At 43.1% G+C, this 20,426-nt stretch overlaps 1 protein-coding gene across 1 annotated transcript in view; it reads right to left on the minus strand.

The window, feature by feature from the left end:
* The window catches only part of SPATA5 (spermatogenesis associated 5), a 317,949-nt gene that overhangs the window by 244,800 nt on the left and 52,723 nt on the right, over nt 1-20,426 (minus strand). The window contains 1 exon segment of the mRNA XM_030564244.1: nt 18,373-18,582. Within this exon segment, the coding sequence (XP_030420104.1) occupies nt 18,373-18,582 (210 nt within the window).

Consider the following 20,426-nt stretch of genomic DNA (forward strand, 5'->3'; position numbering starts at 1 on the left):
GAAAAGATAGTATTCAAGTAGAATAAAAACCAAAAATAACTTCTCACCTTTTTAGATTCTTCCAAAACCAGAACTTGGTGTTGAATAACCAATACTGTAAACTAAATATTCAATACATGGTTTCTTATTTGCAGTTCATAGTAGAAATGTCCCAGCAGGTATGAAAATATAGGCATGCTTACTTTTCTACATAGGAGGTGAAAGGGGGAAGAGGGTTTGCCATAATGGCTTCCAGGTCACCAACCCCCCTCACTGAGGTAATGGCAACAAGGAAAGCCATTCAGAGAAAGGAGAGAGAAGGGGCAGGACACTAGTGGTTCAAAGGAAGAGTTCATTAAAGAGGTAAGGACTAGGTTGAGGTCCCATTGGGAAGTGACAGGCTGAATGGGCAGATATTTACAGAAAAGGCCCTTCCAGAATTGGGTGGGTAAAAGCCAAATGTCCTGCCACCAGGAGGATGGAGAGCACTAATGGTATCTGTATGCATTTTGATAGAGCTGAGAGTGAGTCCCGAGGTTTTCAGAGAGAGGAAATAGTCTAAGAGCATGAGGATGCCCATAGCTCCAAGGGCAAGACTTTGCTGTTAGGGCCAGGAGGTAAAACATGCCAATTTGGCCTGACAGAATCACCTCATGGAGTCCTTTCAGCTACCAGCGAGGACGTCTTCAACTGCCAACAAGCATTTTCGTGCTAATACAAGTGTCCATCAAAAAATCATGCCATCAGGTGTAGTGTCCATGGATGTGGGTGCCTGAGTCTTCCGTTTTGTTGTGTCAGCATTTCAGGAAATGTCTGAAGCAGAAGTGGAGATTGTTTCGACATGCAGAGAAAAAGAGGAAACCAGAATTGGCAAGACCAGAACAGAGCAATCACAATGGCTGTTGTGCTCCTCCTGGAGTTTGTAGGGGACTTGCAGCGGGGGTGGAGAAAGGGAGCCATAGTTCGTCCAGTCTGACCAATTGACAACCAGAGCATCACCCAATAACTGGGCACCAAGTCCTCCCCCTGGCAATATTGGGTGCTCTTGGTGGTGGTGTGTGATGCAAAGAGATCTCTGATTGGTGTACCCCAGTGACCAAAGATGTCCACAATTATCGTGATGTGCAATTCCCATTCATGGTTGGTTGCAAAGTTCCTGCTGAGAGAATCTGTGATCATATTCTGGGTGCCAGGCAGGTAAGCTGCTGAAAAAAAGATATGATGTGTAATGCACCATTCCCAGAGGTTAATTGCCTCCATACACAGTGTGGGGACCACGTGCCCCTTTGTTTATGGAGTATAGTGTGGTGGTGTTATTGGACATGAGGGGGGACGTGGCAAAGGTGGATAGCTGGTAAGAACATATGGCATGCCTAGCATACTGCCAGAACTTTTAGTATGTTTATGTTCATCTTGGTCTCTTGCGTGGTCCAGGTGCCTTGTGGACTCTATAAAGTGAGCACCCCAGTCTGAGAGTGATGCGTCTGTTATGACAGTCACAGTCGGTGAGGATGGGAGGAAGGGCATCCTGGAGCAGACTTGTAGCGGGTTTGCCAACCATCAAAGAGAAGAGATGACCTGCAGAACATTAAGCATGGTGTCCATGAGTTGGTACCCTGGAGAATACACCCTTTGCAGCCATAGCTGTAGACAGTGAAGGTGCAGGCAGGTGAAAGGCATGACGCATGTGCATGCTGCCATGTGACCTAGGATGGAGAGGCAGGGTCCCGGCCCAGACCAAAAGGTTGGAGGTTATCAGAACTATTTGGTCCAGTAGGCTCTGTAATCTGTTGTATGGCAGAGAAGCTCATGCAAAGGTTGTGATGATGGAAGTTCCTATGAATTCCATGGACTGAGTAGGACACAAAGTTGATTTTTTGATGTTGATGCTCACTCCTAGGGAGGAGAGGAGTAGAAGAAGCTGGGACATCGATGCTCGAGCTCCCTCTTTGACCCATGCTGCCAGCAGCCACTTATCCATTTATGGGAAGACAAGGATTCCCCGATGTTGAAGGTAAGCCGCTACCACAGAGAAAACCTTTGTAAAAAGTCATAGAGAGGAGGTAAGTCCGAATGGGAGAACCCTGTACTGGAAGTGTCAATGCCCCACTTTCAAACCCAGGAACTTTCTGTGCGTCAGATGTATGTGCATATGGAAGTAGACATCTTGCATGTTGAGAGCCATTAACCACATGTTTTTTTCTAATGAAAGAATGATGGCCACAAGTGTGACCACACAATTCTGGCTTGTGAATCGCACAGTTGAGGTGTCAGAGATCCACGACTGGTCTCCTTTTCCCTTTCTTCTTGGGTACCAGGAAATAGTTGGAATAGAACCCTGTGCCTTGAAAGGCTGCAGGGACTGGCTCCACTGCTCCTGTCTGGAGGAGAGACTCCATCTCTAGGGTAAGAATATTGTCATGAGAGGGATATCTGAAGGAGTTCAGGGCAGGAGAAATGGAGCAGGCATTGTCAAACTTTCTGGTGCAGATGCGTCAAACCATGTCCAAGACTCACTTGTCCATTGTTATAGATCTCCAAGCTGGTAGAAAGAGTTTGAGGTTACCCCCCAAGAAGGGTGGAGGGTAGGAGAGCTGGTGTACAGAGTGATTGACAGCTCTCTAGGTGCATTAAGAAATAGTGTTTTCATGATGACTGAGTGTGTTGTGCAGAGGTCTGTGTTGCCAGAACAGGCAGGCAGCTCTTTGTACCTTAGGGCACTTCTGAGGAGGTTCATAGGTCTGCTTGTGGTAGAAGTCTGGAGTTTTACAGCACGGGGCTGGAGGTGGATAATAAAATTTTCTCTTTGGCGCTGGTATACATATGCCCAAGGATCGTAAGGTGGCTCTAGAGTCTTTTAGTGAGTGTAAGGAATCATCAGTTTTCTGGTTGAAGAGGTGTGATTTGTCAAAGGGATTGTGTTCTGCACCTCTCTAGGGAAACCTGAAGAGTGTAACCAGGATTCCCTCCTCATGACAAATTCCAGTCACCAATGCACACACGGATGAGTCTGCTGACTCAACTGCTACCTGAAGTATGGACCTGGCAACCCACCTGCCTTCCTGTAAAATTGCTTGGAATCGACTACAATCTTGATGAGGTAGCTTATCTGCAAATTCTTCCAGCAGGCCATAGTTTATAAAAATCATACTTGGCCATCAGTGCCAAGCAGTTAGAGATTTGTAACTGTAGTTTAGCTGCGGAGATCTTTCGACTAATGAGGATGAGGTCCAGTCTCTTACTCTCCTGTCTGCTGACATGGAGCATGGGTGGCATTGTTTGGTCTGCTCCAAGGAAGCTTGTATTTCCAAAGTTAGGTGAAGTATGTGAAAATAAAAATCCTGATCATTTTGGGGGGACGTAGTACCTTTTCTCAGCCCTTTTCAGGGTCAGCGCACATATGGCGGGGTATACCAAACAATGCATCCCAGTTGAAGAATGGTACTGTTGATTGATAAGGCCACCTTTGCTGCTGCTAATGCATGCAGAATGTCTAGTAACTGGTGCTGACTGTTTTGTACCTCTTTCAGTGGGATCTCAAGAGCACTGGCTATTCTCCATAGGAGTTATTGATAATGCTACGTTTTAGTCATGGGTATTTTTTAGTAAAAAAAAAGTCATGGACAGGTCACAGATCATAAACAAAAATTCACCTGTCCACTACTTTTACTAAAAATACCCACCATGACTAAAACTTGGGCAGGGGGCCGCCACGGGTGCTGCGGGAGGTGGCCCGGGACCCCCACTAGCGATGGGGGGTTGGCAGGGGCTTCCTACCCAGCTCCCTGCAGCTCCTAGGTGGCAGAGCCGAGCTCCGCTGCTCCCGCCACAAGTACCAGCTGCTGCAGCTCCCATTGCTCCCTACCCCTAGCCCTGAGCCCCCTCCCACACATCCAAACTGCTACTGCTGGCCCAAGGGCTGCCTGGCTCAGGCAGCCCAAGAGACAGCATTAGCTGCTGCAGAAGTAACAGAAAGTCACAGAATCAGTGACTTCCATGACCTCCTAGACACACTTGCAGCCTTAGTTATTGAAACTGATGATAGTCATCTGGAAGGTGATGATGAGAAAGCTGTGTCTGGAGATGACAAAAGGAATCTCTCCAGATCCACCAGTACCATGAGAGCCAGGCTGATCGGCACATCATCTAACCCCATTTTCAAATGGCTATCTGAGAAGGGTGGAGCGGTGAAGCAGGAGAGTTCTTCAGAGCCAAATGAGACTATTCCAAAGGAGAATATTGTGGCCAAGAGCTCCAAAATGGCTGACCCGGTTGATCCTGCTGCTATTGTACTTGTGCCTAAGAACCAGATATCAGCTTCATAGGTAAGGCAAGAGAGGAAAATGCCACAAAGTCATCGGAACTCTCTGGTAGACTTGTTTCCGGAACAGAAGCGGTGGACTGTGCCGAACGTCTGGGTCCTCAGATTCAAAGGAGTTGGAGTCTTGTGAGAATGGCAATGCCAACAGAGCCATCAGAACGGGATGTGTTAGAAAGATACAGCCAGCAGAAGGTGGATGTAATGCGGGAGATGGAGCCCTCTACAGAGGTGTGTGCACCGGAACACACAGAGACCTCGCTCTTTCCCAGGCAAACAGTTCATGAGGGCTGGGAGCATTTCCGAGTCTCCCCAAAGTCAATGATATCCAGTCTATTAACGGGGCTGGAAGCGATAAAGGCACCTGTCTCAGGACTGACAATTAACAGGATGCCAGTGGAGCTGAAGCAGGAGGAGTACACGGATCCAGCACCGGGATCAGCGGATCCGTCGGCGGTGCAGCCTCTTATCACTCTTGTATGACTTGGCGTGCGTAGCTCCTCCACAGCCAGAACTTGTGGACAATGTCGCATCCTTCTTGGATTTAGAGGAAGACATACTGCCATGCTTACGAGCATGCTTTCGTGATTCATGGCTTGTCCTCGACACGGGGTCTATAGGATTGGTACCAGCACATTCAGACAGAGGCTCTGAGTAGGGCAAACGTTCTTGGATTGCTCAGGCCAATGTACGAGGCAAGGGGAGGGGAGGGTTCCTCAGTCAGGATCCAACTTCGGCCCCTTGGCTACCTCTATGAGGTGCTTCTTGAGGCAGAGAGCTCAGCCTTTGCACGTACAGGCAGGGAAAGAAAGACACATGCTGCATCTGGAGGCAATGTGGGCTTCTCCCAAAGAGTACAAGCAGCACTGGTGTTCGTGGCTGATGAAAAAATAAGCGAGAGCAGAAAGAACAGACTTTGAATTCCAGAGTCTTCAGAATAATCCAATACCCAGATCCAGGAGCTGGAGGGCAGGAGAGGGAGAGGATTGTTTGGCGGGAAAAACAGCCAAAGTGGCATCCCAAAGCTTTAAATTTTAAAAATTGCTAGGAATTACAAAGAACAACAAAAAATAATAAAATCCTAACTATGAGCAAAAGCACGAACAGGTTTTGTATTTTCATTTTTAGAAACCACATCACTAAAAATGAGAGGTCAGCAGAAGCCAACTTGGACCATGCGGCAGCGAGAAGAAACTGGAGATGCTGTCAGGCTGCCCCGCTCTTTACTGCTTCAGGTGAAACCACAAGGCAATACAAGAGCACATGTGCAGACCACCGAGAAATACAACTTTGAAAAGGTCCGGCTCCGAGTGCATGGCACATAATCCTCAGTGGAATACAATAGGAATCATCACTCAAAACAAAATTATACTTCATTTGAAATCTCTCCTCTCTGCAATACAAGTCACTTAGGCCTGGTCTACACAGACTTTGTACTAGAATAACTATTTTAGTAAGGGGTGTGATTTTTTTATCCAACACACTTATACTAGTGCAACTTCTAGTGTGGATACAGTTATACCAGCATACATGCGTCTTATAACAGTACAGTTTATTCCCCATCCTGTTCAGGAGTAGGCTATACCAGTATAAGCACCTTTACACCAGTTTAACTGCATCCATGCTAGGGAGCATAGTACTACTTTAACTATACCAGTATAGCTAAAACAACACAACTTTTGTTTATAAATGAGACATGAATCTGCAAAACAGGGACAAGGACTTACCCACCTTTATTCAATGCTTTAAATCTACCAATAAGTGTTAAGTAGTTATTAATTTTAAAATCCCACACTGTATACTCCCTAAAGTGGGTAAGTGTCTGTAAGAATGAGTTTGACAGGTAACAGCAAAAGGGTATGGAAGCAAAGATAAAAGAATAATTTTTAGTCAGTCATTTTCCATTAGATTGAAGTTACATGTTCAAAATTTTGGGGTGGGAAGAGTGTGCTATGATAATTGGGCCTACAAATTTACCCTAATTGTCAGCTCAGCTATAAGAATTGAGTGAAAGCTCATAAAATGTCACAATAACCTGTAATAATAAACGCTGATGGGAAAAATTGAAAAAGGGAGACAGAAAGAAAGAATTAATCCAAACAAAAAGGCCTACTGAAGCGGCCAGACTGTGTTAACCAAGGTCATGCCTGGTAAACAAGAGCTTTGTGAGGCTGAAAATTAAATCAGCCAAAATTGGTGTGTCAGAAATTTGGCCTAACCATGGATAAAATAGTTAGGGAATGGGCTATTCTGCCCAGCACTTTGGTGCAAAACACAAACCAAAAGACAGAGGCTACTGCTACACTGGCTTGCTGAAAGAAGGGGAAGGAGCAAGCTTTAACATGTTGGCTGCCAACCCCACTGTCTCCTGGGACCCTGGACCTGCTTCATCCTAATCCTGAGAGATGTCCTGACTAGACCAAGCCAGAGAGAGGATAGGATATCAACCCCCATCACCACTTGGAAGTGAGTGTTTCCCCCTCTCCACCCTACAAAGTCTCCTTTTCCTTCCCCATCTTATTTCTTCTCTTTCCTGCCCCTCTTCTTTTTCTTTCTGTGAAATACAAGCCTGGCTTAGCCTGCTAAGACTGTAATTTTGCAACAAGTCTGTAAACTCGTGACCAGAAAAAGGCAACTAAAAGCAATGCCCTGAACAGCCTGATACTGGTATAAGTCTACCAGGTCTTGGATTGGCTGATAAGACCATGTGCTGTGCCTGTTTCTCTCCAGCTGCGAAATTGCAAGTGAAAGTGAACACCAGAGACAGAAGCCTCATTTTCTCTCTTTGCTGTTGTTTTCTCTTCCCTTTTGCGTGCATTTGCCTCTTGTCTGCTAGTAAACAGCATCAGACTTTTACAACAGCAGCAGCAGCAGCAACAGCTCCAGCCCATCCCATCTTAATTGACTACTTCTTTTTTCCCTAAAAAGGACAGTTCTTATGATCGTTGATACCATCGAAGAGACTGTCAAACAAAGGCTTTTTTTCCTTCTAAAATCTCTCTCCAGCTAAGGGGAAATGGAACACAGGATGTTGTTAAAATGAAAGCCTTATTTAATACTTAACATTTCAAATGCTTTAACTGGTTTTTCTTCTTTTCTGTATCTTTAATAAAAAGGTTAAAAATTTTTAACGGTTACATTTGCCATGGCACTAAACAGGCTGAAACCTCTGTATGCCAAATCCCAAACCTTGTTTAGAACTGTTCAGTGATGGAAAGCGACTTGGTCTGTTAACACCGTTAGCCCATATATTCCCTCTAAATTAATAGAACAGGAGACATGTTTTACTTTCACTTCTGCTCTTTAATTTTAATTAAAAGAGTATACTACATTTCCTCCATTTCTGAGTTCAAATGTTTCAAATTGTTACTACTTTGGAAAACCTTATATAAAGATTAGATAGTTTCAATATTTGTTAACTAAGTAAGGCAGGTTTGAAATCTTGTGGGGGGGTTTATTACTATTTTTAATGAATGGGTCTGCGACAGTTTTTCATAAGACTTGCTGCAATTTTTTTCTTTTAAATACCCTTTGCTCAGATAATAATGGCTGCTGAACTTTCTTATTTCATGCTTCTGCTCTGAAAGGCAACTAATGAAGGACCTGCTGAAAATCCTGTCAGAAGGATAACTGATCTTCCAGAACTTCAATGACAGTTCTTCATAAAGTAAGGCAGTCAGCCTTTCCAAACCTCATTAATCTGTTTTAACTGCTGCAGCCAAGAGCAAAGGAGAAAGACAGAGGAAATTTCAGTTGGAAAATATTTTGACGTAACTGATCAGATGACAAACTAAACTTAAGCACATGTCAAACGCAGAGAGAGGCACAAAGGCATCTGCAGGGGGATACAGGAAGTCAGCACAAGCCAAGATGAAGTCAGAGCTCTGAGTACAGTGTATATTTTTGTAACCACTGATGACTGGAAAAAGAAGAGCTAGAGCTTTTAAAAAAAAAAAAAGAAGAAGAAGAAGAAGAGGAGTCATGACCATTTTATACTAGAATTGTTTACACTAGTTGGGCAGGTTAACTAAATACAAATAACTACTAAGATGTATATTCTGCACCATCTGCATTCCTAATTTGCTCACTGCTAATGTGCACACACTTTTTCCTATCAACTTTTAAAATACTGTTGTTATAACTAGTTTTGTTTACTACACTCTGTGTCTCTCACTTTAGAGCAGAATTGTAACTTGTTTACTTTTTTAATGACTGGAGTTCTCTGGAAGTTTAGGCACTATTTTGTGATTATTGACTTATAAAAAAATTACGGCTGTCGATTAATCGCAGTTAACTCACACAATGAACTCAAAAAATTAATCACAGTTTTGATCACACTGTTAAACAATAGAATACCAGTTGAAATGTATTAAATATTTTGGATGCTTTTCTACATTTTCCAAATATATTGATTTCAATTACAACATAGAATATAAAGTATACACTGCTCACTTCATATTACTTTTTATTACAAATATTTGCACTAAAAATGATATAGTATTTTTCAGTTCACCACATACAAGTACTGTAGTGCAATGTCTATTGTGTAAGTACAACTTACAAATGTAGATTGCTACATAACTGCACTCAAAAACAAAACAATGCAAAACTTTAGAGCCTACAAGTCCACTCAGTCCTACTTCTTGTTCAGCCAATCGCTAAGACAAACACGTCTGTTTATGTTTACGGGACTCTTCTTATTTACGTCGTCACCCCAAGTCGGAGAGTTACAGAAATCCAGATGCAACATAAACCCAGGTATAATAATTATCTTTATATTTTCAACACAACACACAGTACTGCAGGCCTCCTACAGACAGGTTCCTAGAGCAGCATATAAAGCCTTAACCATCTGATTAATGTGTGCCTCAAAAAAATAAGCTGTCAGAACAGTACAGATACATAGCCATTCAAAGAAACTATCAAAATAGAAAATGAAGGCAAAGCACAGATGAGACCTAGCGAATAAGGGTTTCACATTCTCCACGTTCAGTTTGAGAAAACTAGGTGACCTCTAAAACTAGGCGTCACAGAGACAGGCACACACAAAGAGCTGCCACTGGGCAGACACGGGCCAAAAGTTATATATCCGAGTGTCCTATGAATACATATGGCCCCATGACCTTTCTGTGATTTATTCTGTTCCATCGGTAACAAAAATGAACAAAAGTTTCTGGTCCGGTCTACACCAGAACGGTAGGTTTGCACAAGGCAGTTGATAACACAACAGATACAAGTTCTCCTGGTAAGGACGTGCACAGCCAACACAAGGAGGAAAGTGTAGATACATACAAGCAACATAATTACTGCAGCAGCTGTATGCTGATGTAAGTTAGGTTGACTTTATATTGTAATGTAGACATGGCCTCTAAGGGACACTGGTTGATCTCTTGGGCTGCAATAGAGGAGCATGAATAAGGAATGACAAATTGCACACAGTGTTGAGTGTAGTAAGTAACCAGTCCACAGAGCAAGTTGATAAATCAAGACTGAAGTTCAAACACTCAAGTAAATCACCCTGGGGGTGGAGAAGGGGGAGGGGAAAGAGGTATGACTTTGTATAAGAAGCTGGGGAGGAAGGCAGCAAAGTCACACCAATGATTCCAGAAACACTGAAAAAACCTTCAAGGAAATGAGAACAGTTGGAAGCTTCTCCCTAGAAAACAAGGAAGTTTACTGACACTGGTAATGACACAGCTATTCAAGGGCTTATATAAACCTTAAGGAGCAAGGGCACAGAGGGTCAAACACAGCCTAAGAGGAACCCTTGAAGTTCACAATAGATCACAAAAGAAGACAGAGTGCTATGGAAAATTTGTTACCATATTATTTCCTTTAACTTACTCCAGGAAAATATCTTTGAATGGTGCCTCTTCTCTCGAATATTAACAGAGGCAGCTCAGACTTATCCTTACGGCTGCAGTATCTGGCTACGAACCTTCCATCCTCATGCCACACAAGTACTTCCAAAGATGTATGGAAACAATACATTATTTGTAATAGATTAAATATAACAAGCAATAGCATGCTGTATTAGGTGCACAACCACAGTCAGCACAGCCACTAAGTGGTCAGGCAGGCAGGTCCTCTCCTAAGGCAGGTCTTCTCCCACTGAAGCATAGTCCTGTCCTTCAGCACCCACATCCCAAGGGTTTCCAGTCCTTCCCTTAAGTAGAGGGGTTTTAAGGGCGGAGAGGTCCACTTTCTACCTCAGTTTCCTTCAGCTTCCCAGAGTAGATTACTCCCATCAAGTTTCTGACCTGCACACTCAGTCACATACCTCTCCTTTCTGGTTGCTCAGGGGTCTTTGCTGTCAGGTCTCAGGCAATCAGCTCCTGGGGAGCTCTTCTTGTTCAGAGCAGCAGTCTGCTCCCTTTCATTACCTGCCTGTGAACTGCTCTGCTCCCCTTTTTAAAGCCCTGCCTCTAGCTTGTGCAGGCTTTGCAGGTGTCTGGGCAGGGCCAACTGGACCCAGGGCTGTTCCTTAACCCCTTGCTCTCCAGTGGGGGGTTTATACACCCCATCAGACACACCTTGTTTAACTGTGTTAGCTATGTACACTGAAGAGGCCCATGCATAGATATACAAAGCACTTTTGTCCAACAGGGGACGCTGGAGGAGATGGCAATCTCAAAAAGGAAGTTATCATCAGGTAACAAATTTTCTGTTCTAGACTCAGACATCTCTCCCAGGGTGGGACATTTGGGACACAGTTAGCAGAAAGGAAGTAAAAAAAAAAAAAAAAATTTAATTCAAACAAACATTCTCCCTTCCCTAAAATAAGTCATATCAAGGCATATAATTAATTTGGTGATCTCTGCTTGAGCACTTTCCTGACAAAAGATGCTTCTGCAGAGAAGGGAAAGTCATGTCTGTGGTGCTTTAAAAAGTGTTGATGGGTGACCAAGAGGTGGTTTACCATATCTCCTCTGTAGTGGCTGGTTCCATTTTTGCCCCTGAGGTGAATATGGCACCAGCTAAGTGGGCTCTGATATCTTCTGGAGTCAGCTTTATCTGCGGCTGAATATGTTTCAGGGATACAACTACCTGATCTGTCCAGATATGAAGGCTTATTATGGTTTCAGGCTGATGAATTTAGAGTGGAGGGAAACAAAAAGATGTTTTCCAAAGCTGACCACTTCTGCTTAGGGCTTGTCTACACAAGGAATTTTTGCATTGGCAGAAATCTGTAGTCACCCTGTCTTATGTTTAAAAAAAAAGGGGGGGAAGGGAGGGTTCACACTGGTGCAACTTATGCATGTTTGAAATGGAGCATGCCGCACCACCGCAAGCCACTTTTCACACTGCGACACAATATCTACACTAGCCCCAGAGGAAGCAAGTGCTAAAAGGAATATTTTAACTGCTCTTCTCACATCTAGCACATGCCATGCTTTTTTGTTCAGGTACTGATGCTTTGGTGAAAAGGAAGAAAATGTTTTCTTGTAAGGTATGAAGGAAAAGTTAACCTTGTTTATGAGTGAGTGTGAAGCACAAAGAGCTCCCTTGTCTTTTTGGAGGAGACAGTAAGACTCACGTCTTCTAAGAGCAGAAATTTCCAAGACTCTCCTTGTTAGTGTGATTGGGACCAGGACGTGCCTCCATTGAAAAGTAAATACAGAGAACTAGCTGCCATCAGAGTGAATGGATGGGTATTCACAGGAACAGATGCAACCCAAAGGCCTCAGTCTCAGGGAGATGACAGGGCGCAGAATTACATTTACAATATGATCAAAAGGATGGGCAGAGAAGGAAGCTGTGTAGGAGTTGAGAGCACAATACGGTCAGACAACGAGATGGTCATCAGAAGATTATAGTACCAACACTGCCCACAAGGGCTGCTGTAAGTAGGTGTATTTTTCAAAAAATATGTTTCTTAAAGTTCGATTCTCTCTTCTTCCATTTTGTATGATTTCATCAGCATTTTTGTTACAGCTGTAAACTTTGCCTGTCTTGGAACCACATTGCTGCTACTTTATGTTAACATACCTTGGCATTCAGGAAAGTTATCAAAGATTTCCTTTCATACATTTTCCATACTTCTCACATGAATCAATTACCACAGAATTAAATACAATTAATTATTAGTTAATTAGTACCATAGTATTAAATGGCAAAGTCCTTCTAAAGTATCATTTTACTTACAGTGGTTCCTAGTGCTGTGAAAACATCCCACTTATGCAAGAACATTGTAGGTACAATTTATTTTGCACAACTTCTAAATATGATGAAGTAATGACAGTGGCAAGACTCATATAGAGATATGGTAATGGAGACATAATCCTGTAATCAAACATCCTCAAAAAGTTTGTGTGACACATACCATTCAAGAACATCTCAGGGAGATGGGAAGAGATAGTAAGAGAGGAGGCAGCAATATGTCCATTTAAACGGGGTACCATTACTATAAAAATACATACACTTTATCCAGTAAGCTTAGCATTTCATTAGCAATGTTCTGAGAAGAGACTTTAACTGTGTATGAATTTTAAAACTTAAAAAAAAAATTAGGATTTTAAAGAAGAAGAAACAGCATTTGATCTCTACTATAATATATCTCACTGTCCATTAAAGATTTCAATTTTTTACTTAGATTTATTTTTTTCCACCTGATTCAAAACTCAGTCTTTTTAAAGTGAGGTGTTGCAGACTATTGAGTCTCAGACGAAATAAACCTCTGGCTGTTCAAGCAATAAAAGGAAAAAAGGCTTACTTGAGATTTATATACATGAAAGATTATCAGGAACAATAAGGGACAGCAAACTGTAATAAAGGAATTGAGAAATTTCTTACCTGATTTTTTCTATTAGCAGCTTCTCTTTGAATTCATTACTTCTGGGCCAGTGCCCCCCACCTGTGGAATTCGGAGGTGCTCCAATGTTGTTGATGGAGGCTCCAGGACGAGGCTCCACCCTTCAGCTCAGACCACAGTGTAGAACTTTATCAGCATTAAGACACTTTGATATAATGTATTAAATTAACCTTAAGACAATATATGTTTAAATCTCCTTTTAGAGAAAATTTTAAATTTATATTCTGGTATTTCACCAGACTATTATGGTGGGTTGAAATCAGAGAGAAGTTGCTAACAGGAAAAAAACATTCAGGTAAGACATTTCTTATTCTGTTGCACAGCTTCTCTCTTATTCATTACTCATAGGAAGCAGCGAATCCCAGAAATAGGGAGGGAAAGGATAAGCAGAGTTTAATTATAGTGGAACAACAGGCAGGAATGGAAGCTCCCCCCGGTATAAAGCAAGAGGTTTAAAAACTAAGGAGTAATGTGGGAACCAACCCAGAAGCATCTTCATAACAAAGCAGCAGAGAGTCCTGTAGCACCTTATAGACTAAGGCCATGTCTACATCTAAAATTTTGCAGCGCTGGTTGTTACAGCTGTATTAGTACAGCTGTATAGGGCCAGCGCTGCAGAGTGGCCACACTTACAGCAACCAGCGCTGCAAGTGGTGTTAGATGTGGCCACACTGCAGCGCTGTTGGGCGGCTTCAAGGGGGGTTCCGGGAACGCGAGAGCAAACCGGGAAAGGAGACCAGCTTCGCCGCGGTTTGTTCTCGCGTTCCCGGAGCCACCCAGCAAACCGCAGGGAAGGAGACCTGCTTGCTCGGGGTTCCGGGAACGCGAGAGCAAACCGGGAAAGGAGACCAGCTTCGCCGCGGTTTGCTCTCGCGTTCCCGGAGCCACCCAGCAAACCGCAGGGAAGGAGACCTGCTTGCTCGGGGTTCCGGGAACGAGAGAGCAAACCGGGAAAGGAGACCAGCTTGATTACCAGAGGCTTCCTCCTTCCATGGAGGTCAAGAAAAGCGCTGGTAAGTGTCTACATTGGATTACCAGCGCTGGATCACCAGCGCTGGATCCTCTACACCCGAGACAAAACGGGAGTACGGCCAGCGCTGCAAACAGGGAGTTGCAGCGCTGGTGGTGCCCTGCAGATGTGTACACCTTCAAAGTTGCAGCGCTGTAACTCCCTCACCAGCGCTGCAACTTTCTGATGTAGACAAGCCCTAACAGATGTATTGGGGCATGAGCTTTCGTGGGTGAACCAAGTGGGTATTCACCCACGAAAGCTCATGCTCCAATACATCTGTTAGTCTATAAGGTGCCACAGGGCTCTTAGTCTGGATCTGTAAAAGTAGCTAACACAGCTACCCCTCTGATACTTCATACCAAAGGGCGCATTTGCAGAGGAATAGAAACTAACTTAGCTAATCTTTGTCAGTTAAGGCTCATACGCTTTCCCCCAATGCCTCTAGGGACTTCTGTGAATAGTTTCCCAAAAGCCTACCATGCCAACTCGTGCAGGATTTTTACATCTTGCCACAGCAAGCTTGAGACCCTAAAGCCTTGACATTTTGGAAAGAATGAAATGAACAGGATACAGCCCAGTCTGAATGAAGGAGTTTTTGCTTCAAGAGCTCTGGGGTTTTCTGCAGGCACAATGTGGGATCCCTGCCTATCTAGCATGTCCAAAATGCCATCTTCTGGGATAGTGCAGACTAGGAGGAAGACCCCAACTCTCCTCCTTTCCTGTATCCTTTGCGTAAACTGTCTTGAAAGAGAGCAGAGTCTTCTCTACCAAGAACATTATTTCCACTGCCAAGGAGAAGCTTTGACCTCTGGTTATTCCCTGGTTTTGGAAGGGATATAACACTTATGGCCTCAATCATAAGCCAACCTTAGGAAGAGACGACTTCTGCGAGTATCATAATTGCCCACTACCATGGTTTCTTGCACCTTCTATTGGAGTAGCTAGTACTGGTCACTGTCAGAAACAAGATGCTGGAGTAGATGATCCCCTGTGTCCCTGTTTGCAGGTCCCCCCCTCCACATTTTTTTTTCTCCTTTCTTTCTTCCAGCCACACCCTGATAGAGAAGCTGAAGTGAGCTAACAGGATGCGTACTATGAGATTTTGGAAATTTGTCTCCCAAGCATGCTTGCTTCTATAGTGAGTACACAAGGGTCTAGTGAAAGTTAAGTTGGCCTTCAGCATATTGTTTGAACTTACCTGCCCACAAAGGGGAACTGGATGTTATTTGAGAACACCACCTGGTTTAGCATTACATCAAGTACATGATTCTATGTCCTCAGAAGGAACTTCCACAGGTACATTTTGAGAAACCCACTCAGTGGAGGAAGTCAATGCGCAGCACCAGCAATTCTACCCATAATTGGCTACTGATGACCCCTCAGGAAATGACTGATACAATGAAGTTTTGAATCTTTGCAAATGTTTATCATTTTGGTACAATTACAGCCAGATATGTGTCTGTTTTACCTTTGGCTGAGCAATTCTCTGCTTTGGAATCAAAGGCTCTTCTTGATTTCCAAGAACTGGTGGCTATGAATCCTTTCCAACAACTGTTCATTTCTGAATGGGTCTGTTTCTCTGGACAGGGTACTGATTGGCATGATGTCCATTCACGGGTAAAGATGCACAATGTGCAGTTTGTGCCTGGCTGTTACTGCCACCAGCCACTTAAGAGGGTGCAGAGGGCAAATCAAAAAGGAGAGAGAGTCTTGTACAGGAATTGTGAGCTTGTGTGTGCAAACACTCTTTGCTTTTGTCACATGGAGGATTTTGTTGGTCTGGAAGAAAATGCATCTAGATTTCCTTGGAAGCTTCTGCTCTAGATTTTTTTCCATGTGTCAGAGTAATAGTCTTTTCCTGGATACCCTTGATGTTGGTAGCAACCAATGGTTGCTATGCTGGCTTTGACAGTGATGGCTGACACCTCTGTGCCATCTCAGCAGCTAATTTATCTAATGCGTCTCCCAATAACTCCTCACCTGAAATTTTGCATTTACAAGATATCGGATTAAGATCAGTGATGCTATTCTGGTAGCCATCAACTCAGAATCTATTGCTTGTCACAAATCACATCAAAGGATTAACCAAGACAGAACCCGAGATGTCTCATTCCAAGCAAGAATCATATCTATTGACAATGAGCCACTTTTTCCTCCGCAAAGCAGGCAAACTTACGAAATGTGTGAAAAATCTTTGGTCTGAAAAGCCATAACTGAGGCTTTGGTCTATGGTGTCTTTTGGAAGAAAGTCCCTTTCTGAAGGTTGACTGGTGGAGCCAACCTTAGGTTCCCAAATTTATGAAATTTCTTTGCTTTTATATAAACATTTTAACATTTGGTTTAATCAGATGTCCTCATCTGGATCTCATGATGCCCTCAAAGGAGACATTAATGGGAAAACACATATCTAATAATGCTTGAAAGGGGAGATTATTTTATTAATGAGTCCCTTGGTAAGCTGCTGAATGACACCCTGTCCTGGAAAAGTCCTGTAGAGGGGTGTGTGTGTGTGCATGCGAGGGGGAGGGGTTGGGGAGGGGGCTTCATTTCCATGTGCAGTACTTATTTTCCTGGCTGTTTATGAGGGGAGGTAACACATTACTCACCTTGGCATGGGGAACAGACAACAGAGGAAGGGTATTGGAACACATCTCTCAATTTTGGAAGTAGCTTGCTAGATGTCCCCAGGACTCTGAAAGGCTGCATGCCTGCTCTTCCAGGATGGCTAGCATCCAAGTACATACTGTAGGCACAGCCTGATACCACTCAGGATTTGACTCAGTAAATCAGGATAATTATGAACAAGGGCAGGGATGTTGTACCTCTGTGGAATTACAGTGGAGGAACTTTATGGGCAGTGGAAACCTCAGGGTCATAGGCTCCCTAAAGTGCTCAAGGCTTTAAGAACTGTGAAGACAGCCTTTGGAGCGATGGAGAAAAAGACCCTTTCCCACCTTTCAGAGTCTGAGCCCCTTTCTCCGCCAGAGCAGAGTTTATGGCAGATGATTAGAAGGCATAATTTCCTTTCCGATGCTGCCTCAAATCTGAGCCTCTTTCTCTGACACAGCAAGGGTCCTTGGGCTGAAAGCCAGATAGGCACAATTTCCATTAGCGAGAAACCTGATGCAGGGCTGCACAGGCTTCTTTGCATACCCACAGATGCTGGAGGGTGTGGAAGGGGTAGTGAGCATGGTCCAGAGCACTGAGCAAGACACTTTACAGGAGAAAGCCCCAGCAAAATCTCCCTTAAGGGAAAAGGGGTTCCACCTCTGATTTTTACCTCAGTCGTTCATTAACAATATTAAATTACTGCCTTGTGAAGGCAACACTTACTTTTGCCTTTTTGAGAGTCTCTGGGTTTTACAGTACTTATCACAGAGTATAATAAGAATCCACCCAATTCATAAAGGAAGGATGGGGAGCTGTGCAGGAGCCCTGTTTCTTCCCTAGAGAAGCAGAGGACCCACTTTAGTATCTTGAGGGCAGGGGGCGGATGACACTGGATCCTTCAAGGCTCCTCCTCCTCCCAGCCTAAGTCTATTGAGGGCCCTGTGCCGGCCAGATAGCCTCCTCCTCATTCTTAGATCCTCTCCCCAAAAGCTCAGAAGCTCCCGATTGGGCTTTTCTGCACTGGAGTCACAGCTCCTTGGGGCAGAATAGGTCTGCCAACATCCCAGTCTGACTCTAAGCCTCATGCCCTAAGAGCACAAAGTTTGGCTGGCTGGCAAAAGGAGAGCATCATTCATCCTCTATTGCACCTGGAAAGTGCTGCCTCATGTAAGGAGGTCTGCTTAGATTTAGCCAGGTGTTTGCAGGACAGCTCTGCCATGCCTGAGTGGGAGCACAGGGGCCTGGAAGAGGGCACTACAACAGCAGATCCAGGTGGCTGAAACTATCTTGCTGCTATTTACTCAATGCCGGGAAGATTATAAATCAGAACTACACAAAAATGAATAAAAAATAAACAAACTAAATGGCCGAGAGAAACCGAACTGACAACTTGTTCCACTGCTGGAAGCAGAAAATCTGGTGTCTGCCTAAGCTGAAGCCAACAGTGGAGCCCAGTCCTGGAGCTCCAGCAACAAAATTGGACTGCCTCCGAATTCCACAGCTGGAAGGCACTAGCCCATGAGTAATGAACATGGAGAGAAGCTGTGCAGCAGAAAGTTGGTCCAAAACACAAAACATTTGTATTGTCTGAAGCCCTGCGCTATCCTGGGATTAAGAAAAAATAAAAAATAAATGACCTACCTTCACCGCCAAGAAGTTTAGGCCACTTTCATTGGCCAAAGCTTTCGCTATCATTGTTTTTGAGCATCCAGGAGGTCCATAAAGTAGTACTCCTTTGGGTGGCTGAATCCCCATTCGGATGAAGGATTCAGGATGCTTGAGGGGCCATTCCACTGCCTGCTTCAATTTCAATTTGACAGTTTCCAGTCCTCCTATGTCTGACCAGACTACCTACAAAGCAGAATATTTTGCTGAATCCACACATTAGCACAGAATGGAGGGTTGTATAGAACCATGGCATATATCTCCTTTTCAATAGGTTTATTTCATGAAGTTTTTAAAAAGCGCAGTAAGTTTTAAAGCATTTTAAATTAAACAAGCAGCATCTCATAAATTATCAGTAAATAAAAAAAAGAGAAAATTGTGATTTACATAATGAAGGGGGGGAATAAAATTTTATATATTGAGAATCTATTTCAAAGATGAATAATTCAATACTACTATCCACATAATCTGTAAACTCTGCAGGATCATTAGATAATTCTCATCATTTCAATTCCTGTTGTGCGGCATATATATATCATTTGTAAAGTACTTTGGTATCCTTCTAGGGGAAAATTCTATGTAAAATGTAAGAAATTATTATTTCCATCTAGCACACTAAAGAAATTTATACAAGGAACAAGTAGTCACATAGTAGGGACTATTAGCATGCATAAGTGTTTGAAGGATTGAAATGGTTTAAATCACTTTGCAACCATATTTATTCCACCCTGGACCTGTGCACTGGAGATTTAAACTAGTATGTTAAAAAATACTGGATGACTATTTACATATTAAAGATTAAAATGTAGGGAGTAACTGCAGTTGGAGTTTCTCTGCTAAAGATGTGAGGCAGGTGCATCATGAGTAAAAGCACAGACACCAAGAAATGTATGCTACTAAACATAATGGAGGCTATTCAAAATGGTGAGTAAAATAAGCCCTATCTTTTCTTAAAGAGTTGTGAAGATGACTGATAATTTCCCCTACCCTAGATAATTCTTTGTATTTTCTATGTTTGCAATAAGTGGTCTGCCATTAGGCCCCCTTCTTTTTTTGGTCAACATTCATTCTACTCTGCTTTAGATATTAAATATATCAAGTCTCCACAATAAGAGACAATTGACTCCGATGACCTTATGTTTTGAGATGATGTTCTCCCAAAATAGGTAGTCTTCAAAGACAGGCAACAGATTTACTGGCTATAAAATCAGGATTCCCTTCTTAAGATTCATCTGTGCTTGATGGAGGTAGACACAAAGATGGGGAAGCAGAAAGAACAAGGACTGGGGAGAAAGAGGTGGCTGACTTGGGGTGCTGGGGAAAGAGATTAATTCACTGGGGTGGGGGGGGGGGACCTAGCATATATAGCGTTATTCCTGACCTAGAAAACTGTCCCCCTCCCAGCTACTGTAATCAGGCAGTCTCACTCAATTACATTGCCTTCCTAGAGCCATTTGTCTGATATCTCAACACTGGGAAACTAAAAATGTAATGTTACTTCTGGATAAAGCAATGTAGCCTGAGAACATCAGCAGGGTGCTTAAGAGGAACAAGCAAACCTAGAACAAATGAACAAATTCAAAATAAAATAAAATTGTCTATTTGGCTGTCTTATTTTAATATATGACAAAATAATATATATGCCTGAAAAAACAAAGAATATCCACACACGGGTCATCCACTAAAAACTGAGCTGAGCTGAAAATGCTAATTGGAAAAGCAAGAAGCTGAGGATCTGCTGCCACCAGAGTATGTAGACCGTCATGCTAAGAACATCCACGGGAAAATGTTACAGGAGCCCTAAAAAAATTCTATTTTTAATTTTTTATTTTTAATCATCAACTGCTTCTACTTTTTGAATCAATTAAGTACTGTGGTTGAGTAAGGAAGCATAAAAATACACACAACTGACAGCAACTGCCACTCAGAAGAGTACAGATGAACTGGCTAATGACAGAATTTTGCTGTGGAAAAAAAAGTTAAGAGAAATATCAATTCAGAGAAAAGAGAGGATTGCTGTTTCTGATTCT

The sequence above is a fragment of the Gopherus evgoodei genome, chromosome 5 (genome assembly GCF_007399415.2).
Source record: "Gopherus evgoodei ecotype Sinaloan lineage chromosome 5, rGopEvg1_v1.p, whole genome shotgun sequence".
NCBI classification, from domain to species: domain Eukaryota; kingdom Metazoa; phylum Chordata; order Testudines; family Testudinidae; genus Gopherus; species Gopherus evgoodei.